This window comes from Pelmatolapia mariae, linkage group LG20, assembly GCF_036321145.2.
Source record: "Pelmatolapia mariae isolate MD_Pm_ZW linkage group LG20, Pm_UMD_F_2, whole genome shotgun sequence".
NCBI classification, from domain to species: domain Eukaryota; kingdom Metazoa; phylum Chordata; class Actinopteri; order Cichliformes; family Cichlidae; genus Pelmatolapia; species Pelmatolapia mariae.
The window spans coordinates 33,058,517-33,081,267 of record NC_086244.1 but is presented as its reverse complement, the minus strand read 5'-3'; the positions used below and the strand labels follow the sequence as shown (position 1 = coordinate 33,081,267).

At 39.5% G+C, this 22,751-nt stretch overlaps 1 protein-coding gene and 3 non-coding genes across 5 annotated transcripts in view; 3 read left to right on the top strand and 1 right to left on the bottom strand.

Moving 5' to 3' along the window:
• The first annotated feature begins 147 nt into the window (after window positions 1-147).
• Window positions 148-220, top strand: trnaa-agc (transfer RNA alanine (anticodon AGC)). The gene has a single exon. It is a non-coding gene; the product is annotated as a tRNA-Ala (tRNA).
• A 1,035-nt stretch (window positions 221-1,255) lies between these two features.
• On the top strand, window positions 1,256-1,328 carry trnaa-agc (transfer RNA alanine (anticodon AGC)). The gene has a single exon. It is a non-coding gene; the product is annotated as a tRNA-Ala (tRNA).
• Window positions 1,329-5,254: 3,926 nt separating this feature from the next.
• trnaa-agc (transfer RNA alanine (anticodon AGC)) lies at window positions 5,255-5,327 on the top strand. Its single transcript has one exon. It is a non-coding gene; the product is annotated as a tRNA-Ala (tRNA).
• A 6,413-nt stretch (window positions 5,328-11,740) lies between these two features.
• Window positions 11,741-22,751, bottom strand: part of mtcl2 (microtubule crosslinking factor 2) — a 97,297-nt gene continuing 86,286 nt past the window's right edge. For both annotated transcript variants that reach the window (XM_063465099.1, XM_063465101.1), the window contains exons 19-24: window positions 22,589-22,748; window positions 21,849-22,445; window positions 21,461-21,728; window positions 19,543-19,767; window positions 18,002-18,444; window positions 11,741-17,729 (exon numbers count right to left, since the gene is read on the bottom strand). In XM_063465099.1, coding sequence (XP_063321169.1) covers window positions 17,595-17,729; window positions 18,002-18,444; window positions 19,543-19,767; window positions 21,461-21,728; window positions 21,849-22,445; window positions 22,589-22,748 — 1,828 coding nt within the window. In that variant the 3' untranslated portion in view covers window positions 11,741-17,594. The remainder of the gene's footprint in view (window positions 17,730-18,001; window positions 18,445-19,542; window positions 19,768-21,460; window positions 21,729-21,848; window positions 22,446-22,588; window positions 22,749-22,751) is intronic.

Genomic DNA, 22,751 nt, shown 5'->3' with positions numbered 1-22,751 from the left:
TACTTACAGCATATGGGAGAGTTCTCAAACACGCTTTAATGCAGTTTCATACAAAAATACACACTTCCAGATACATTATTTCAACTTTCTAAAAGCTTATCTGACATTTAACCTTGTTTGCCCTGAGCTGCGGTGTTGCGTACACCAGGGGGATTAGCTCAAATGGTAGAGCGCTCGCTTAGCATGCGAGAGGTAGCGGGATCGATGCCCGCATCCTCCAAGACGTTTTTGACTATAGTCAAAATTGTGGCTATTTAATTGAGCTTATCCAGATTAAAATTTGATAAAGTGTGCAGTCCCAGCTCCATCAAATGATCATTTCTGACCAAAGGTCTTGCAAGACTTTGAACTGGAGGTGGATCTTACATGAAGGGTGACCCGACAACGCGTTTTAAAGCAATTCAAAAATTTTCGAGTAAAGCTAGTTATACTTACAGCTTTTGTGTGGTCATGGAAAGTCACATTTCCCATCTTTTTTTCCTGGGCACTACATCAAGTGGTAATCAATAATCCCTGAATCCTCGAATCCTTAAATAATATCCTCAGTAAGTTACAAAAACAGTGCATTTCTGTTGCATGGTGCGGTTGAAGCATTCAGAATGCCTAACCAGTTTAATGCACTTTTAAACTTTTAATTATACACTTTTGTAATCATACCGAGCAACATTTGAAAGTTATTCAGCAATAGCTTTCAGGTCCTCTCTAACAGCTGTGCCAGCACTCCCCGAGTCCCTATAATTACCACTTCGCATATGTCACAGTGTGCCATAAGAACTCTTTATGCTACAAAATATGTGAGTTGTTAGTAAATGGGAAAAACGTAACATCTAATTGTGTTTTAGTTTGCTTTGTTGTCTAAATAAGCCTCTTAACCATCAATGTTAAACCTTTAAATAACATCACACACTGCAGTAGGGTACATTAGGGACACTGTGTGCACATTTCTTTCGAACAGCGAATCGATGACGCTGTGTCATGACAATGTCAGTCAGAATGAAGAATATGATACAAGCACAGGAACTACTGATTAGAAGCGGAACGCTTGTTAAGTTAATGCGCATGTGTAGAGCAAAAATGCCAGTTCTGCCTTTTTGGCGCGTCTCATATTTGAACAGTTTCAAATACGCATTTTACAGACAGATCCGCTGTGCTTTATTTATAATATGCATACGTACAATGGAATTAAAACGAATCAGGGTTTTGTAGTGTTCAGTTCATCATCCGGTTGTAACGTCACAACCGGCAGCATCACGTAGGGGGATTAGCTCAAATGGTAGAGCGCTCGCTTAGCATGCGAGAGGTAGCGGGATCGATGCCCGCATCCTCCACACACTTTATTCTTTACAAATAAAAGCAAAGATTTTCCGCTGACACGGTCCTCTTACTCCGCTATCATTATGTTATGGTAATTAAATCTTGTATAAACGGTGGTATCTTAACTTTGACCAGGTAGGTCACCCAGTCCCTAAGAAGACCTCAGGCCACACATCTGCGCGTCCATCCCAGAAGGAGAAGGGCCCCTGACATGTTAACAGCTTTGATGCTATCATGCTAAAATGATGGCAGTTAAAATGACTGACTTATAAGACAGACGCTGTCACAGCCCAGAATGACAGGACCTGACAGCTGAGAGACAAAGTCTTACAAATGAAAGGCAGTACTTGGAAAAAATATCCTATGAAAACATGTTTCTTTTTTACAATTACATGAGTGCATGATAGTTTATCATTACCATTAGCAGTTTACCATTTACCGCTGAAGACAGACATGTTTTGTTTATGTTTTACAGAAATAATAAAAGGACCAAAAAAAAGAAGAACAAAGAAACCACCAGGGCCATGTTATGAATAGGAAAATGTCGTTTGTGTAAAAAAGGACTTCAGAAGGAAACCATTTCAGTGTTTAAATGCCGGTAATTTAGTTTTTACACATATAACATTTTTGAGGTAGCATACTATTTGTTTATCATGTAACATGGCTTACATATGGCTTACATTTTTTTTTAGAAGTTTAGAAGAATGCCACACACACGCAGACACTCGCTCTTTAATCAGCTGCGCACATATTCAGCTCACAGATCACGCGATCCCTTACTAATAAAAGTTGTCTAACGTGATAAATTGCTTAAACAAGGAAAATTACAAATGTGGTTGCAAAGTTAAAAACAAAGTTTATACACAAGGGATAAGATCTATTTTATATTGTCTTCAAAGTTATTAAAGAGTTTTGTTTATGACACAGCTGTCCTGACAATAGTCTGGACACTGACACACAAAATAATTTTTATTAGCTAATCAATCCAGGAAACCTAATTACAAATGTATTTCATTAGACTGAAAAATATTCCAGGTTTTCAAATATGTCATGCAATGTGTTTTGGACTATCTGGCTGTGTTTTGTAATAACAGAGAGACTAATGAATGATAAGTGGTGTTGTGTAAAACGAGGCAGGAGTTGTGAAAGCTTCTGAAAAATGTTGAGAAATGTTTGTAGCAGATTTCTCCTCTGTTATGAACAGTGTTGGTCAAGTTACTTGAAAAAAGTAATCAGTAACTAATTACTGATTACTTCCCCCAAAGTAATCCCGTTACTTTACTGATTACTTATTTTCAAAAGTAATTAGTTACTTAGTTACTTTTTAAAAAAATGATTTACAACCTGAATAGGTAATAAAGCAATAGATCTTTCAGCCCAATTCTATTTTTTCTGCATAATCCATCATATAAAATGTAATCAAATGAAAAAGTCTCTTTTTGAAACTAGTTTTGTTAGTTTTAATCTTTTAACTTTACGCATGAAACAAACATTAAATTATATGCAACATTCTCTGACTGGAAGAAATTTGTTTAACATTTAAACCTATTTTCTGCACATTCCAGCATATAAAATAAAATAGTTTTTTTTGTTTTTGTTTTTTTTTTCTGTGCTAGTGCAAGGTAAGTCCAAATAACATAAAAATGAATGCTGTTTCATCTCACTCACATCTGTCTGATGCTGTGTTCATGTTTGGCTTTGCAACATTTGGTTGTATTCAGTCGTACATGTTTTGTGGAAATTCCTTCTGTCAGTTTATTTTGTTTTTACAGTCAGTGATTTAATTCTTTGTATAATTTTCTCTCATTTCATACATGAATATAATTAGCACAAATCCACAGACGGCCTGCCATATTTTCCGTCACAAGATGGCACCACACACCGAGTCAAATCAACTTCCTGTCAGTACGCAGTTACCAAGAGACTGGAAGAACTATTCTCTAAGATACATAAAGTTAAACGTAAATGATGTGAAGATTATATTAAAAAAAATGTAATTGCAAAGTGTGTGTGTGTGTGTGGGGGGGGGCAGAATATTTTACTGGTACAGGAAGGAAAAGCCCATACTATGTATTTATTGTTTTGTTTTTGTCCTGATAGAGTTTTATTAATTGCAGTTTGCTTATGGTTATGTTATCTTATATTTATCTAATACAAAGAAGTTTCATGTGCTACATGGTCTCTTGTCTTCTTATTGATCCATTGGTGTTTTTTGAACAAGACAGGTGCATAACACTGTGCTGTTTATGTGCTACAATACAGTCTTGGCAGGCATAGCAACAGTAACTAAGGGCGAGGGTTATCATCTGATCATGCATGTCTCTTGTGATCTTCCTCTCTCTTGCTTACTTGTGCTCTCTGGCCCTCTGTATTGAGCTAATGCTATCAATACAGGCTTTAAGGCCACCCGTCAACATTTTCCTGTATGCTGGTTTGATTATCTGGCACAAAAAAAGAGCTGATGCAATAGAGTAAGTGGAAGTGGAATCACACTGTGTGTCTCGTTGCTCTTATTAGTACGCTTTTTTATCTTATCTTTTCTTTAAAGCAGAAGTTGGTGATCACTTGAGCTGGATTTCTTATGAGGTCATGTGTTTATATTTTTATTTAAAGTAATAATGACTCAAAGGGAAGTCACTCCCTTCCTCTTAGAGTAGGTGTGTGTGTGTGTGTGTGTGTGTGTGTGTGTACGTTTGGGCAAGTGACGAGCCTATGTTCAGTTTTAATTAGTGGAGACTCGTTGACTGTATCCTGTGTTTGTGCATCTGTTCCTGTTTGTGTGTGTGTTAATGTGTTTTCATTTATATGGCATCAATAGGACCAGAAAGTGAAAGCTCATCCCTAAACCAAACGTGTTACATGAATGGTAAAAATCAAGTTATGAGCTACGCTTTGAAGGATGAATTTATTCTTATTCTCGAGACTCAGAGATACCAGCACCGACTGATTGTACTGCTAGATTTGTTGGCTTGACATTTAGACTTTGACTGCACAATTTGCTAACTGAATGAAATCGATGATTGTATAAAAAATGTTTTCTACGGTCACTGCTTGGAATACAGGTAGCTCTTTTACTGTAAATGTAGTCATGTGAAAAAGAAGGTGCACCCCGTTTCAATCCTATGGTTTTACATATCAGGACATAAAACAATTACTAGTATGTTATCTGGTCTTCAGCAGGTCTTAAAATCAGGTAAATATGACCTCAGATGAACAGAATCACATGACATATTGCACTGTGCCATTATTTACTTAACAAAATGCAGAAGCACTGTGTGGAAAATTAAGTTCACTCTCAATGCTACCATAGGAATTAAGAGGATAAGTAGGAGCAACGTGCTGTTAATAAAATACACTCGACTACCTGATCACCAGCAAGTGTGAGCACCTTTGCAAACACAGAAGTTTTGGTACTTTGCTAGTCTGCAGCATTCAGGTGTGTGTTAACAAATTGCGAAGGAGAGACAACAGCAACGGCCAGCAATAAAGAAAAGAAATTGTTGCCGTCCATCAGTCTAAGGAGTGTCATAAGTTCATTTACAAACAATATGAAATCCATCAGAAAACATTCAAGACAGCTGCCAATTTTTTTAGGAGTGGCTATGTCAGCAAATTCAATGATCTATTGATCTTGTTGTAAATGCACATTATACAGAAGTGTAAGCATGTACACCCACTCTGTTGGAAGTGAATGGTATAATGGTGCAGCATGGTGGGCCGGTTAAATAATTATATAAATTTGTAATCATACCGAGCAACATTTAAAAGTTATTCAGCAATATCTTTGAGGTCATCTGTAACAGCTGTGGATCCCAGAGGACTAAGGCTACTCTTTAACTTTCAAATATGCAATTTTACAAACAGATTCCCTGTGATTGAAGTAATGGCTTTACTTATGTGCATACACACACTTGAACGTAACCTGTGTCGTTGGCGCGAAGGGGGATTAGCTCAAATGGTAGAGCGCTCGCTTAGCATGCGAGAGGTAGCGGGATCGATACCCGCATCCTCCATGCGCATTGTTCTTTGCGAAACAAAAACATTCTGCTGTTATAGTCCTCTATCATTATGTTATAGTAAATAAAAATTGTATAAACCGTGGTATCTTAACTGGGACCAGGAAGATCAGGCTGTCCCCAAGAGTACCGAAGACCTGAGCCCACACATCTGCGCACCCATCCCAGCAGGAGAAGTGGGGTGGCTCCAGATGGGTGGCCCATAACCAAAGGCTATGAATCGAGAACAGGGCCCCAGGCATGTTGCACGTTGACACTTTTGATGCTCAACCTTCCATTGAGCAGTTAAAATGGCTGACTTGTCAGGTGCTGTCACAGCCAAGAATGACAGGACCTGACAGCTGAGTGACAATTAATTTAACTTTATTTTATCATAAGTGAGCTATGACCTATGAGCTAACACTTGAACTGAAATTATTTAGGGTTTACTTGTCTTCAGATCATCATTGTGTTATAATGTCACAACATGTTGGGGGATTAACTCAATCCCTGTACCTCTTGCTTAGCACAGGAGTAGTAGTGGAATTGATGCCTGCATCCTCCACATGCTTTAATCATGCAGCGTGAGAGACAATTAATGTAAGTTTAATTCATAATAAGTGAACTATGTGGTATGGGTGACATGGGTCTCCCTGTGTTTGACCTTCCGTTGAGCTTTTTGTGAATGCAGATTATGTAGAAGTGTAAGCATCCACCGTCTTGAACGGAACTGAAAGTGAATGTAAAATCAAACAGCACAGTGGTCCAGTCCAGTGGTCAGCACTGTTGCCTCACAGCATGATGGTCCTGGGTTTGGGTCTAGTATTTGGTAGGTGCCTTTATAAGAGGAGTTTGCATGTTTCTATAACTTTATTTTGCATTTGTACTTACAGTACAGGCACTTACAGCTTACAGTTTTGGATAAAAAAAATATTATTATATTACGCTGGCATTATTGCATCCCCTCTGTGACTGCTCTTGTATAAGATATATAACTCATAGGCTTCCTCTAACGCTGACCTATTTTCTGTTTTTCTATTTTGTTTTACACACACAGACACAGGAATCTATATCATTAATCTCAGCACATCCAGGTTCTACAGTGCTCCCAAATGTTCGTTAAATCCGTTCATTAGTTTGAGCCAGCCCTCTACTGCTAGGTTTAACTTTTCAAAGTCAGAGAAAAACATGTGGCAAACTTAGATGTTTTGGCCTATTGTAATCCCACAGCCTGAGCTGGTCTGATTAACAAGAAATCAAACAGCCCTGAAGTTAAAGCTAAACCTTATTTTGACTCTTGCATGGGGATTTTGAGCTCAGTTGAATTGCGTTTTAAGGATAATCCACAGAATCAACTGATGTACTAAGTTGTGAAATGGGTAAATCTATACTTGCTGAAATATTATTTAATTGGTTTATCCCCTATTATTTTTGCAGTTTCACAAATTGTAGCTGTGGTTTAGAATTAGAAATGTATTCTTAGAGTGATCCCTCATGTTCAGACAACCTTCAAATGTAGATTTGGATCCATGAATATTGCATAACAACAGTATTAGAATTTTGTCTTTGAACAACACCACAGCAGATTTTAGAGCAGTTGAGACATGATTGTTGCGCAGACTGTAATTAACAAAATAAAGCATCAACAGTTCAAGAATTACAGCAACTTTTGCACAATTACTCCATTTACTCAGGTTTGGAGAGACCGAGGAAACGTCTCTAATACTCAGATGCAAATTTCTTGCACTCTTGCCTGGCTGAAATGTGGGACCCATGGATACCATTGAATGATTAGTTTAATGCTCTACCAGGATTTCAGTTTCTGCTTGTTTGTGGGTGTTTTTACCTTCACAAATTATGCTCAGTTGCCCTTTTTATAACTTAATAAGTTTGACTTTTGTTTTTTTACACCTTTTTGGGCAGCTATAAAATTGAATTCAACACTTGCAGACAACACTTGGAAGTCTAAACTTTAGTCTTGATTATTACTTCCCTTTAAATTGTGGCTGTATGGAGTAAACATTAACAATCTTAATAGACCTGTCTGTAAGTACTTGGTGTTCATACAAACATATAATAGACAGTTTGGAGTTATTCTCATCAAATGAAAGCTGGAAGCATCCACATACAAGGGATCATCAGGGACCCTGCAAACCAGGGCAAAAAAACCTGCTAACATTATATAATGTTTTATACCAGAAGAAAACTTAATATCGATTAGTTGGCATGCAAACCTAAGAAGAATTTCCCTTTAATAATATCATGCACATCCTGTGTATAAGAGTGTCTGTGTTAAGAAAAGAAAGTAAAAAGAGACCATAACATTACAGTTTAAATCATTAACAGAATTAAATAATTTGTTTGAATGAAAGAAAACAGAATGTAATCTAGATATTGGAACTAAAAATAAATTATCCACTGAAAAAAATCACTACCCCACACTACCATTCCTTCTTTCATATGTTTGGTCAAAACAGGAAGTTGTTCCTTTGTTCTTGAACTTTGCTATAAAGAGGTCACTTCCTGTTTCCCCAGGACCGCTGGTGCTTGTTCTCTACTTTGTTTTTGCTCTTCGAGGACGTGTAGATGGAGGAAGAGGTAGTAAATCAGACTGAAAGGTACACCAAGGCAGATCAAGGATCTTAAATGATGGTACACAGGAACAGAAGTAATAAAGTGCAATATGGATTTATGCATTAACCCTCTACAGCACAGCGTTGCCCCAAGGCAACAGAAAGTTTATTTTTAACCCTCATGCCCAGTACACGTAAACTGAAATGATGCCAACCAATCAGGGTGTTTGGAAAAGTGTAAAACTTCAGTCCAATATGATGTTTGAGTCACTATCAAGCATGATTTGAAGGTGGGGCAACCTTTTCTGACACATGGTCCTAGGACTGCATGGTGTCAGAAGAAGGAAGGAACGTTTGCCCTATCATATTAAAAATGACATAAACTGGAAATTAAAAACTACATGTGTGTGTATGAAGATGCAGAGAGGGTTTTATTTATGTTAGGTTTTATTAAGTGTTTTAAATTTTACATTCTCAGAAATCCAGTTTTTCTTTTCGTGGTGCGATAAGGGGTACTTTTTAAAGAGACTTTGATAACAGTGTGTTCGTATGTAATTATATGTTATTTCATGTATTTGTGCACATTTCACATGTTGCAAATGTGATCCTTCTTGCACGGTAAGAGACAATCAAACATTTCCTCCAAGTGGAAATTTGGCCCTAAATACAAAATTGCACAAAGTCTGTGCAAATCCAAAAACAAAGCAAGAGGAGAGGGTGAGCTAGTGGTGGGATATCTCAAAAGTATGAAGAGAAGAGGAAGAAGCAAAGACCCACAGCTCCTATTCCAAATCAGAATGTTATCTTGGAAAATAGAATATAATTTATCACTTTGGCCAACAATAAGTTATAACCCCAACTGGTCGCGCCAGATGGCTGTCCCTCCCTGAATCTGCTTCTGTCATTATTATTATTATTATTATTATTATTATTATTATTATTATTATTATTATTATTAATAATAATAATCTGTGGTTTCATCATGGTTCATGTCTACTAGTGTTTTGGTTTCTGTGCTCCCCATATCACTCTTGCCCCTGTGCCAGTTGTATTTCCTGTTTTACTTTGAAGGTCCAGGTCTCATGTCAGTGTATTCTGTTTCGCTCTCCTCTGTCTTGTCTGCATAATTGGTGTCAGTCATGTCTCCCAGCTGTTTCCTCTTTACCCTGTTCACCTCTTATATTTAGTGTCTTAGTCTTCTCATGCTCGGTGTCTTGTTGTATCCTCTCCATGCTCTTTTTCTCCCTTTGTGTCCTGGTAATATTCTAGTGCCTAGTTCCTGCTTTTGTTCCCTCGAGTCTCCTAGTTTTAAATTCCAGTGTCCAGTTTAGTGTTTAGTTTCGTATTTGTGATTTTGGTTCGTTTTGTGATGTTTATTTCTTTAAAGAGTGTTCCCAGCAATAAAGATGCGGTTTAAGTTCAACTTTCCATTTTTGGGCCCACGTTTGAATCCTTCACTGAGAAACTGCGAGGGAGAATCTCTTTCTTGCTGACATAGCCATTTAACCCTCACTCTGTTTTATGTGCTCTTCTGCAAGCTGATCATAATAATAATAATTCATGGTATCTTGTCAGTATGTGCATAAAATGAGTCTTTTTTTCAGTGATTGTGCATTGGTATAAATAAGCTAGTGTGGATCGAAGTTGTGAAGGCAGAAGTTGTAGTAACACCTTTTGGCCACTACATAAATATCTCTGTGCACCCGACTGCCCCTGGGGAGGGAGTCTGAGGAAAACCTGATGAAGAACCAAAATGCTGGTGGTGGACTGAACATGCAGTGCTGGTCTGATAGAGACTACCAATCCCCCAATCACAGTCAAGCATCACTACCACCGTCTCCCTCCAGTTAATGCAATCTAGAAGTGACCAAACTAAAGGGGATTTGATGTGTCACCACGCTAAACTGTAATACATGGAACACCTGCCTGCTAAATGTGCACGTTAACATTATTCTTGTGAGCATGAAAGTGCGCTGATGTTATTAGTGCACTCAAAGCATAATTGTTCCTATATAGAGCCTCACAGAGATCCTACAGGAAACACTCTTTCTTCCTTACTCCCACTCACGATCTTCTTTTGCAAAGCTGCAGGCAGCCTGAGAGTCCATCTTCGATCACTTTCCTCTGCTTTAGTCGTACAAACAAGACTCTGTTGGATTAGATTGTTTCACACATTGTTGAGGAGCTTTTTACTCTTTGTTGTTCTCTTCCTTTCCTTGGAGATCTTTTCTTCTTCCTATCCTTCTGATCACTTTCACATTTCATTCGTTCTTATTTCCTTCCAACCTACACAGTGTTATTGTCATTCAGAGCCACATGGGGGTTTAAAGACAAAGGAATAAAACTCTTATAGCTTCACAAAAAACTAGATCAAATGCTATGTTGTTTAGTCTGCAATTTTGGCTGTTTTTACAGGGAACAGGAAGTTAACTGCTGCTTAATTATTTTCCTGTATAATTCAAGCTTTCTTATTGTGTGCATTTTCCAAAAGCTGAGTCTCAACAAAACACCATCTGTCCAGTCCACCTAATCAGATGGAGCACTGCTAAAGCTCTTCTGCATTCCCTACCAGAGATGATAGTTACTTATGAATTTAAGCATGTCAGTAAGATCATTTTATTTTTTCAACATTTTTTCTACACTCACCAGCCACTTCATTAGGTACACCTCTGCAATTCAGTTTTGTTTATATAACCTGGGTAAAAAAAGCCCAGTTTGTGTCATACAATGATCAGACTTCCTGATAGTGTTGAGAAGAACGCAACAGTAACTCAAACAACCACTTACAACCAAGGCATGTAGAAAAGCTCTGAAGGCATGATAAGAACATTGAAGCAGATGGGCTGCAGCAGCAAATGACCACACTGGGCATTACTTCTGTCGGCTAAGAACAAGAAACTGAGGCTACAGTGTGCATGGGATCCCCCAAAAAGTGGACAATGGAAGACAGGAAAACATGATCTCCAGTTCTGCTGCAACATTTGGATAAGTAGGATCATAATTTGGGATAAACAACATAAAATGAATTAAAATGTATGAATGAGCCTTGTATCAATGATTTGGCTTGTTGGTGGTGGTGTAATGGTATGGAGGATTTTCCCCCTTAGTAATCAGAAGGGGTTCAAATCAGTACCAGCAAGATATAACTAATGAAGTGGCCAGTGAGTGTATGTATATGTATGCATGTATCTGGACATTTATGGCCAGTGTGGTCAGATGAAATAGCACTTGATAACATTGAGGCAAAGCCAGTGTTGTGCTATTTGGAAAAATACACAATAACAACAATATAGTGTCATTTATGTGCTAAACTCAAGATACTGTGAGGGGTTCAAAGTTTCACATTACCCTTTCTGCTTCTGTAAATTCTTAAAATATTTGTTTTGAAAATCTTTTAATTAGATTTTTTTAATTTTTCAATTTGAATTCTTACTCCTAGAACTGCAATAAACAAGTACAATTCTTATATCAGGTTCAGTGATTCAAGTAAATCAGGAGCGCAGTTCATTAAAAACAAACCACTAAAATAAATGGACCTTACCTATAGACATTAGTTTCCTGGTGTAGAATTGACAAAAGCTGCAGCAGTGAGCATTTATAAGACATCTTATAAGTCTTGATGCAGGCAAGATGCAATGCAGGCATCTTGATGTCTTTGACACTGGTGCCTCATTGCATGATCTGACCTTAACTTGGTTTAATTTGCCTAAACTTAAACAAACTGAGATGGAAAGATCCACTTGATATGAAACTACTTCTGTCTCGCTTGACTACCGGCAACTGAGTCTGTGTCAGTGAAACTCTGCAGAAGTCAAAATGTGTATAAAAAAAAATATGTACACAGGACAAGAGAACAGGTGCTTTAAAATTCAACAAACATTTATTTGTGAAGTCCGTGACAAACAGGAGGCAGTTTTAATGTCATGTTTTACAAGCTACACTGGTTGGATAAAACAAAAAAAAAAAAATCACCAACCCCTTTAAAAATCAACTTGGATCAAATTTTCTCATCTTCCTATTAATGTTTGCCGCCACATTTTATTCTCCACCAGCTTGAAAATGCTTCTATGTACAGAAGAAATGCTCAAGTGCGGCCTATAAAGGGAGAGAGCTACATACGTCCACAGTGACCTGGCTCAGATCAGCTGTTGATATTCAGCTTTTCTCAAAAAAAAAGAAAAGAAAAAGAAGTAAGGACAAGGACAGAGTACAGACCTTTCTTTTCAAGTTGCAATACAAGGGACGTGTTTTCTTACTGTGTACTCATTTTATTTTGCTTTCATAGCATTCCCCTTTTATTTAAGAATCAAGCAGTATTAAAAAAAGACAAGAGTATAGACTATATAAAGCGAATATACAGGCAGTCTCTAGGTAATAGTTTAGCCAACAATATGAACAGCTAAATATTCACGTATAGATTCCCAGCATGTAATGATCATAAGAACAGATGGTACAGATTAAATGGAAACAGATTAAAAAAGCTGGGGAAAAAACAAACACGTCGCTTCGATAGGCTTACAGACACACAGGGAACAATAAGACTTGCAGTTTGCATCATGCAACCTGTAAGAAGTCATCTGTCAATGGCTGGTGATGTGTGACCTGCAAATCTGTTCTGTAGTGGCTGAAATGCCTCTTATGCTTATAACCTGAGGGGGTGGAGCATAAAGAACACCTGATTGACAGGTGAGAAGGCTGGAGAGGCAGAAACAACTGACTGAGGAGGTCAGAGTCAGAGAAACTGGAGACGTTTCATTTTTTCATGGGACAGTTGACCTCAAAATGAAATTCATGTCTGGCCAGTGGAACCAGAGGAAATAGCTCCAAGTAGTTCCTGCCGGAAGTTATTTATTTATTTGAGTATCCCACGAATGATTAATAAAAAGAGACATTTATGCATTTATGACAAGTTTTTCCAATCATAATTTGTCTCTTTAAGCACCACAAGAGAAGAAAATTTATTGTTATCATATTTAACATAAGGCAGAAGACATTTCTCCAAATCTTACAATAAGTTACAATAAAATAATCTAGGCAGGCCAGAGGTAAAATATATTCATTTCATTTTGCGGTGAACAGTTCTGCTCCTAGAAAACCAGTTCGTAGTAAATGTCATCTAATGTTCATGTCCAGCTCTGACATCCTGCATCTTGTATTTGTTCTAATAAAAATCAAATACAATAGCAAAAGTATGAAAATACAATAAGTTATTATCATGGTTTAAATTAACACAAACCAATTAATTTGTTTGCATTTTTGTGAAAAACATAAAACTCCAGTATTCCCTGTTGTTTGGCGAATGCAGCAACGTGGCAGTTATATGCACGTGCTTTGAAGATGTGCCAGGACGTCATCCTGTCCGTCATGTTACCTTGAAAAAACCCCCACATTGAACTAAAATGTAAATTGGTCCACATTATCATTCAGCTGTAGGTCTGCACACAAAAACCCCTCCTAAGGCTGTGTGTCATTTAGAAACTGCCGGACATGAATGCACAAGATGAGAAATTAAGACGATTAACCTAAAGTCCAGGTGTAACTATGTGTGGCGTCATCATACAGAATGTACTTAGGTGGAGCCAGACATTTGCAGAAAAATAAGCCTTAATTGAACCGAGACATCTTTGTAGAGGAAAGGCACTAAAGTTACCTTCTTGTGGACAGTGAGCGTATAAGACAATGAGACTATAAGGCTAAAATGTCCAATGATGATCAATATGTTGAAGAAACCCGAATCAAACTGTTTAATGACACGTGTCAGAGGTAGAACAGATCCCGGTAAACTTTCCATCTAGAAATTTTGTTTCACGTGTGTCATCAGGAGTTTCAAAATAAAAGCTTTAGCGTTATTTCAGTAAAGAACAAAGTCTTCCGGCCTGCTTACGCCATCCATGGCACTTTCACCTTTTTACGTTCTGGAATCTGAAATTCAGTGGAAAAGGTTTTGAGAACCGATCCAAGACCGTGATTGATTTTGTAGCTGTGGAGTATGTCTAAAAAAAGATATAGTGGCAAAGTCTCATATTAATGCAGGATAATAGTTCCTTTGTGGTTTGAGCCTATTCATTCTAGTGTTTAGTGGGGGAGACTGTGGGATGACTTAATGACTGGTTTGTGGCCGTTTCAGACATGCCACGGAGATTAATTTCCGACTTAGTCTGCTCCTGTTAGATTCTCCACAGTGTAAGAGCTTCTGCCTTTTTAATGGATACACAGACCTCTCGTATGAGGAGCTCACTGAATGGAAAAGAAGCGCAGCAGTTTTATCAATGCTCATCATTACTAATATGTCTACACAGTCATGAGTGTAGTTAGCGGGTACAATAGCTAGTCACTTGACTGCTAACTTAGTCACAAATGTGTCAAAGCCAGTTTTAAGCATATTTAACCTCATGACTGGAAAAAAATGTAACACAGGATTTCGATAGACAGTTGCACGAACCTCACTTTCTTGCCATTCGGAGCCTGTGGTATCTATTTTTTATTTATTTATTTTTTAAATATGTCACAAGTCTTTCCAGTATTCATTTATCATTCTTGGTCATGTTTCTGATCAACAGCACCAGTATCTTTCCTTTTTAGGCCTTGCTCCCTTTCTTTTGCTTTTCTCTTATTAAGAATATGTTTTAGGATTCAGTTCATTTCCTGTATGTGCTTCATAGACGTAAAATGACAGCGTGAGGGAGAGTAGGTCTACAGCACTTCAGTTATTCTTTTATAATGAAGAGTCAGCATCGGCAGTTGGCCAGACGTTTATGCTAAAAATTGCTGTTGGCACACATTTCCACTATCAGTGCATCCTTCCTGCAAAGCCTTAAATTATGGAAATGTCACGGAATGTCGAAAAGGCTTGACTTTTCAGTGCACTTGGATGCACGGGGTTATTAGTTTTCGGTGGTTTATCCAATCAGACTGCTTGGGTAGGACTGCATGTTGTGTAATGCTGTGGTTAAAAAGGAAAAAAAAATCAGTCTAGCCTTGTGGTAATTGGGTCCGTAGCTTTTGAAGCAGCGCCTGCTTTCATGCAGTTGGGTTTGTACCAGTTGTGAGGGTTGGAGAGGAGACAGCAACATTTAGACTGTGGGTTTTCTTCGGTGTGTTATTTAAATACACGCACTGTTTGTGTAATGCCCTATTTTAAACTGCTGAGTCATTAGAAGCCGAGAAACGCTGGTCTGCTGCTCAAACATGAAGTGAAAGAGACGCGTTAGAATAGATGGATAGAAAACCGAGTGGACTGCCTTGTCAAAGGGCAGCAAGTCCAGAGCAGACTTTACACTGAGTAGCACCATGACAGAAAGACTAGAAACCGGCAAAATTTCAGTAAAACATCCATAAAAATAAACATAACTAAACAAAAATAATTTACTCTCCATACAGTGCAGATAACCCTTGACATAAAAGTTCTGCTCTTACATCTGTTTAAGTACTTTATGCATTGTAATTACATGCATAAAAACAACCCTATTCATTAAAAAAAAAAAAAGGCCTGCTGGGTTTGCAGTTTTCTTTAACAGAGTCCAGTTTTGGTGTGAGCTGACTATTAATAAGTGATCTGACAGGCACTTTGAATATCTGTTTATTGATTGAAAAAAGAAATAAAAGCCAAAAAACCAAAATGTTATTCAAAACCCTGCCAAATATGTTTATGATTAAATTACATTATTTTCTAATGTTCAATCCACTAAAAAGTATCACTCCTTGATATTTCTGTTGCGAATGAAGGATGCGAATACATCCTTCAGAAATATATTTTACATTGTTGTAACTGTCAGTTAGGGGGAAAAAGGTGATATATGTATAAATTAATAATATATCTTTAAATTTAAAAAATCTAATACTAAATAAATAAAACCAATCTTTGAAATTATTTCATGATGAGTAAAAAATGTCAGTGCTGCTGATAGTTTGTTGTTTACAAAACTGCATTTATGCTACATTTTTAAAAAACGTGTATAGGTTTCTACACTGCGTCACCAGTGCAGCCTTACAATGCAATGCAGGCGTGTGTGAGAGAGCAAAGGAGGTTAAGGGTATTTTAAAACATCTGCCCTTCACCAGAAATGGATTTATGAACTAATAAACCAGAAAACATGACAGCCACACACATCTAGCATGACCTCAAATAAAAAAACGGAATGCAGAAAAGACGGTGAGCAGTTTGAGCCCAGCTACACTGTTTCACTGATTCTTTAGTCTGCTGTTGAAGCTGCTTCAATATCACGTTTTTAAAGATTTATCGAAAGGTTCCTTCCAAAACCCAGCAGTTAGTATATGGATGGATTGGATTTGTTTTGCTAAGAAAATGGAATGCATTTAATGTGATGGTTTTGCCTCCGTCTGTGGCTTTTAGCTCTGAATACAGGTGGAAAAAGACCAATTGTAATTGGTGTATTTCTATCTGATGCCATGCTCTTAGACTTTGGAATGGTCCCCAGTTAGTGTAACCAACTGAAATGTGTTGGGAAAGTGTGCTGTAGGACTGGACACCATGTCTTCATCACACCATCACTGAAAGGTTAAAGGAGGAATCTTGACATCAGTGAAGGTAGATCTCGATAATAAGAAACAGGCACTTTTTTTGCCTGCGGAAAAAGAGTCAAACCAAATGATAATTTCCCAACTGGACTGTGGAGAATAACCTACGCTAATCTATGAGGTTTAAATTATGGCTACAATGCCAGAAAATCTCTTCGTATTTGTGGCCAAAGTTCTTTTGGAAACCAAGCCTAAGAGTATTTTTGTTGCTTAGGTTTGCTAAGAAACAAAAAATAGTAGGAGGTCGTCTCTGAGATCACTTATAGCAAGATGTTTTTAGCAATAAGTGCGGTCATGCTGAGATATGCAGCCCAACAGTCTTTAAGTTCTTCCTTTAGGAATGAAACGCTGTAAACGAGTCCTCGACTTAAAACAGATGCAGAATTTTTTTTAGATCCATGTTGGAGACACTCGCTGGAATGTTACTGTGCTAATCAATCTAAGCGGGATAATTTCATGTGTTTATGACAAGGTTCGGTGAGTAACTGTCTCTGCAGGTACCATCTCTGGAGAAATCACAGCTCTTAACCAGATTGCATCTCGGAGACTGATGGTTTCAGTTATGCAGAATATCTCTGTGAAGAATATCTTGTCTATGGTTGTATGTCTCCTACAGAAATATCCGCACTTTCATTCCATATTTTCTTAACCTTGATTGTTTTTATATCTTAATGGCTGCTTGCTCAACAGCACGGTGGCAGGTTGATGTCATCAAGTTGGATCTTCCATTCTGTTGTAGTACCTGTCATTGTGCAAATCTGATGGGGTGTTTAGTAGTTCCAGTCCTGACATCTTTGTTTTATTTTGTAGCGTCTCTTTAGGTCATTGTTAGTTCTGTTATGTATGAAAGCATGTGTCTTTTCTGCTCTGCTGGTAGTTTGTATTGTTTAGATCTGATTAGGAGTTTTAGTCCCCGTCCTTGGCATTAGAATGGTACAGTCAACTGATGCATTGCTCGGTGTGTTTGTGTGATTTCTTTTATGCGCATGTGGCAGTAGGTTTTTTTCAGCAGTCTATGCAGTGTGCTATCAGTGTGTGTGTTACGTTTGGCAGTGTGCCTACATGGCAGGTTTTAGGGGTGTGTGATGTGACAACAGTGAGTGTTTTCATGGCAGTAGCATCTGTGAAGAATCGTTGTTTGCTTTCTGTACGTATGCGTGTGGCAGTAGTGTTGTCACTCGTTGTTGGTGTCCGCCTTCTCCTCTGTTGTAGGCAAAGGCTCTTGTGGACGGTGCTTGCAGTGACGAGTGGATGCTCTTGATGGTCTGGCAAAGCAGGCAGACTGGGCAGCGCAGTCGCAGGGTGCATCCTGGGAAATGGAAAGATTGGAAATGGAAGTGTTATTTCGCCAAACATGGAGGTATGAATGTTTTTCCTATTGCATACTGTGCACAGTTTTTAATGAAGCTAAAGTGTTAAAACTGTACCGAGGCAAATTTAGCCTTGTGTCGATTGCATGTTTCCGAAAAAAATATTGGGGTTTGGAAATTAAAACGAAGAAGAAAAAAACAGCATTGAAACTTTGAGCTTTTATTATTGGTCTAAATCAAGCAACATCAAGGTATCCTACATGGACTTCACCTCTGTCCCTGATCCAGCAGCAACGGCGTTGCTCATGGTTTCCTTGCCTCCTCCCATGATGCTGATCATCTCCTCCCCAGCTGTCTGTCTCATAAACCTCTTATTAACGATTCTGGTCACGCTGTCGTTGCCTCCACCCAACCCAGCCAGCGTGCCAAGTCCCCCAACAGCCATTGACACGCACTCTGGCTTGGGCTCATCAACGCTGCTGAAACCCGCCAAGGCACCCAAACTTCCAAGGTTGCCGAGAGATTCTCTTTGGGCGCTTTCCCCAGACAGGGGGGCTCCTCCAGGGCCACGGCTGCTGCAGACATTCCTGAAGAACTCCTGGACCACGCCACCGTACCGCTGAGAACTGGGGTCTGATCCACACACCACCGCCCCCGAGGGTTTTCCTGCGGCAGGAAGGTGCCGAGCTGGGCTGGCAGTCTGGCTTGGTCCTGCTGCAAAGTTAGATCAACAATCAGTATGGCACTAAACAGGATCAGCTGATAGCTAGAAGCGTGCTTGATATTAAAAACATTTTCAAGATGTGATGAGCAGGAATTACTACTCACAACAAAAGTTTGTGCACTCCTTTTCCTTTCTAGTAATATATTTATGCAAATGTTAAAATCTCTTCCTAGACATAGAAGGTTCATGTTTCACACTTGAGGTTTTCCTTGCATACTGTTTTTTTTTTTGTTTTTTTTTTAACATTTCTGTTTAATATTATTACAGGTGACTATTGTCTATCTTGCCTCTTTCCTCCAGTAGATGTTTGCTGAGTTACTTTTTAACAAGCTACAGAGTGCTCATGTGCTCACTTTGAATTCTATAAGATAAAGCCATAAATATGTGTGTCTATTTTAGCTATGTGTGGAAATGTTAGCTGGGAAAGTTCTGGGAAGAAGCTGCTCTTTAAAACATTTGCTGTTAGCAAATACACGCCTTCTCTGAATAGCGGCTTTGAGGGAGTTAAGTTATAACTTAACAGATGTTTTTATGGACTGAGTGTTACGTACTTATGATTCAAATATCAGCCTTTTAAAATATATGGCTCCCCTCCTTGAGCCTAGTTCTGCGAGAAGCTTCTTCCTGTTAAAAGGGAGTTTTTCTTTGCCACTGTCGCCAAGTATTTGCTTAATGGCAACTGGAGCCTTTCTCTCTATTGTTATGTTGTAAAGTCTTTCCGTGTAAATTTCCCTGAGATAATGTATGAAGTAACAAGTGAAGAGGAAAAGCTGCAAAAAATTTAAAAAAAAATTAAAAACTGCACTCATGTTAGCAGAGTTTACTCTTACTATTTCTCATTTGTGCTTTTTCTACTGTGAAAGACATAAAATATCTTTTGATGCAGCTTAGCAACCAGCTGGTACTCCTGCTTTCTCTGACATCTCAATCTGTTCACAAAACTGTATTAATTTGGTTTTACAGTAAAACTAAAAGGTAACAAGACTACATAACCCTGTGTCCTTTTTTAAAAGTGACAGTTTTTATTGGCACTTAATACTTCTGACCATCACAGAGTTGATGTATGTGTAGGTTTGTTAAGCGCTTACCTACGTCACCCCTCCACAGGGACTCTGTGCTCCCAGTGTGTTCCACGACACTGAATAGGCTGGAGAGGCCATCAGTGAGGCCGCTCAGGACGGGGCTGTCCCGGGTGGTGGTGGAGCGAGCCCAGGCTGAGCCTCCACCACCACCACCACCAATGGATCTCTGCTGGAGGCTCCATAGGCTGCGGTCTCTGGAGGAGGAAGCCCCATCCAGTCTGGAGGTAGAGCCTAAAAACAAGGCAACAATGTTAGTCATAGGGCTGGGCGATATGGCCTAAAATCCATATCGCGATATAATTTGAAGCACGTGCGGTAACGATATATATCGCGATATATTCTTTTCTTCTGTATAACGTATTTTCCACACTATAAGGCACACTTAAAATCCTTTAATTTTCTCAAAAATCGAGAGTGTGCCTTATGTATGAATTCTGGTTGTGCTTACTGACCTCGAACCGATTTGGGCGTGCAGAAATCTGTTAAAAATGTTTTAGTACAACTTTGGTAAGCCGCACTGCTTGATGGATTGTCAGAGCATTACGGCTGCCGTAGTGAGGAGCTTCCTGGAGTAATCCGGGTCCAAAACTCCGTCCCTTTCAGGTCCCAAAGTCAAATGAATACTGAGAGTTAAAAACGGTCTAAATTCTTTCATCTTTAATAAAATCATCAGCGTTGCTGCTTTACCAAGTGTAACAATTAAGTTTAACATACAGGCATCCATGAAAACAGAATTTATTAAATTTAACGGAGTTACAAGTTAACAGGAAGTTAGCTCGCTAGTTTCCATCTAAACATGACATACCATGTTCTGACTGAGAGATTTTAAAACGTACAGCTCTGCTACCACTTCCAACATAAATGAAGACAGAAAACTAAACAGCAGTGGCGTTTGCAGGGTTACTGAAGTTGGGCTAGCTGGTATATAATGTTGTGCTACGTGATTGCTAGCGACACAGCTATGTTAGCACAACATTAGCACAGTGAAGCTGGAGGATGAACGCCAACTTTTTTTTCCACTCGATAAAAGTTAACGTGAGGGATTCTGTATGGACAAATGCAATGGCATAACAAGATACTATACACGGGCCAAACTTCAGTCAGGAGAACAACTGAGATTATTCATCCACAATACAAGGTTAGTTATTAATATACTGCAACAATATGGGAATAGAGCGGCTGCGAGAGAATTCAACATTAATGAATCAATGTTACGGAAGTGGAGGAAGCGCAGTGTTTGGCTTTCCCCATATTTCAAAAGTGCTTCATCTCTTTGCTATGACTGTTGCCCGGCATAATTTGCAGATGATAGTGGTTGTAGCCGCTGCGATGCTTTCGACCAAAACAGGCGCAGCTTGATGACATCATCAACATGCGCTATCGCGATAGAGCGGTATAGTCAAAATCTCTATCGTTGGCCAAATTTATATAGTTTCTATCGTATATCGTTTATATCGCCCACCCCTAGTTAGTCATCTCAAAACTTGAAAAGTATACATAAATAATCATCATCATCAGATTGTGGATACAAGAAGCGGAAATGGGCTTCCTCCGAAGGGTGGCTGGCGTCTCCCTTAGAGATAGGGTGGGAAGTTCGGCCATTCGAGAGGGGCTCAGAGTAGAGCCGCTGCTCCTTCACATCCAAAGGAGCCAGTTGAGATGGTTCGGGCATCTGATAAGGATGCCTCCTGGGCGCCTCCTGGGTGAGGTGTTCCGGGCATGTCCCACCGGGAGGAGGATCCAGTGCAGACCCAAGACATGCTGTAGAGATTATATCTCTCGGCTGGCCTGGGAACGCCTTGGTGTTCCCCTGGACAAGCTGGAGGAGGTGGCTGGGTAGAGGGAGGTCTGGGCTGCTGCCCCTGCGACCCGGATAAGAAGATGGATGGATGGATGGACATTAATAATCATAAAACAAATTTACCAGAAGACACTCTGCGTTGTAGTTTTGGTGATCCGTATTTGGGCGAGCAGCACGGCCTCTCGATGCGGCTGTGAACTTTATCGAGTGATGTGGATATCTGCCGAGTTCTTGCGGATGCCAAAGAGGAAGTGGCTCCTGAAGAGGGACGAGGAGACCAGACTTTGGAATGTAACCCGGTGCCTCTGCTGCTGGGAAGGTTCTCGGTTTGAAGACCAATGCTGACGTATTGGGTTGCAGTCTGTGTGGACCTGGTGGACACAGCGACTGCCTGTGTGGAGAAAATAAATATTTATTGATAACAAGCAAAAAAGTGAACCCCTATTGGGATCAAAAAACAAACTTGTTTTCCTTTTAATAACTAACTGAGAACCTTAATAAAAAGCATTACCTGACTCCCAGGTTCCTTGCCAGATTTTCTCTCCAAAGATGAAGAGCGAATGGCCTGTCGAACACAGTTGGTCATTTCCTTCATGTCGTCACTTAAATTGGCTGAAATCTCTCCGATCTCCAGGGTGTGATAAGGAGAAGAGGGCGACATCCCATCAACCACGTTGTTAGCCGAGCCGCTAACCGTGTTACTGATGACGCTGGGCATCGATCTGGCAATACAGCTGCTTCTGCTCTCCAACAGCTCCCTGTGCTGGTTGGACAGGGAGCTTAGCCACTGCTCATAGGAGGACGAAAAGGAGGATGCAGGTTGACGCTGAATGTCCAGGGTTTCCACTGCAGCTACGCCGGCATCTGAGCCATTCACCTCCAGCAAGAAGCTCCCATTCTGAGTGTGCTCTGGCTCTTCGGCCTCCTGGTTCCTTCTCCAGTGATCAGTGCGTCTCACGGCGGGAGGGCTGTAGTAGATCCGGATGCCGGTGCGGTCTGGAGCAGTGTAGCTCCTCTGCACAGGCTCCAAGTCCAGCTGTGATCCTACTCGACTGCAGGAGCCGCTGGGACCATCCCATGTTTTACAGGTGTCAACGATCTTAGGGGTCTGAAACAAGAGACAAGAGAATAATAAGACAACTTTCTACTTACTTGGCTAAAACATTACAATATATACAGCTAATTAGGTAAATATAAATAATATACTATAAGCTCCATGGCTCCATAGCTCTGTATAAATAAGCTGTTAACCTCATTGGTTAGGCAGGTCCAATTTTTTCTGGTGTTGTCGCCCAGATCAGAGGGAATGAAAGGCGGGGCAGCAAGCTGTATTTTCTCCCCCTGATTGGCTGTTCCGTTGACCTCCGAGCACTCCAGCTCTGACGTGGACTTGATCCTTTTCACCAATGAGCTG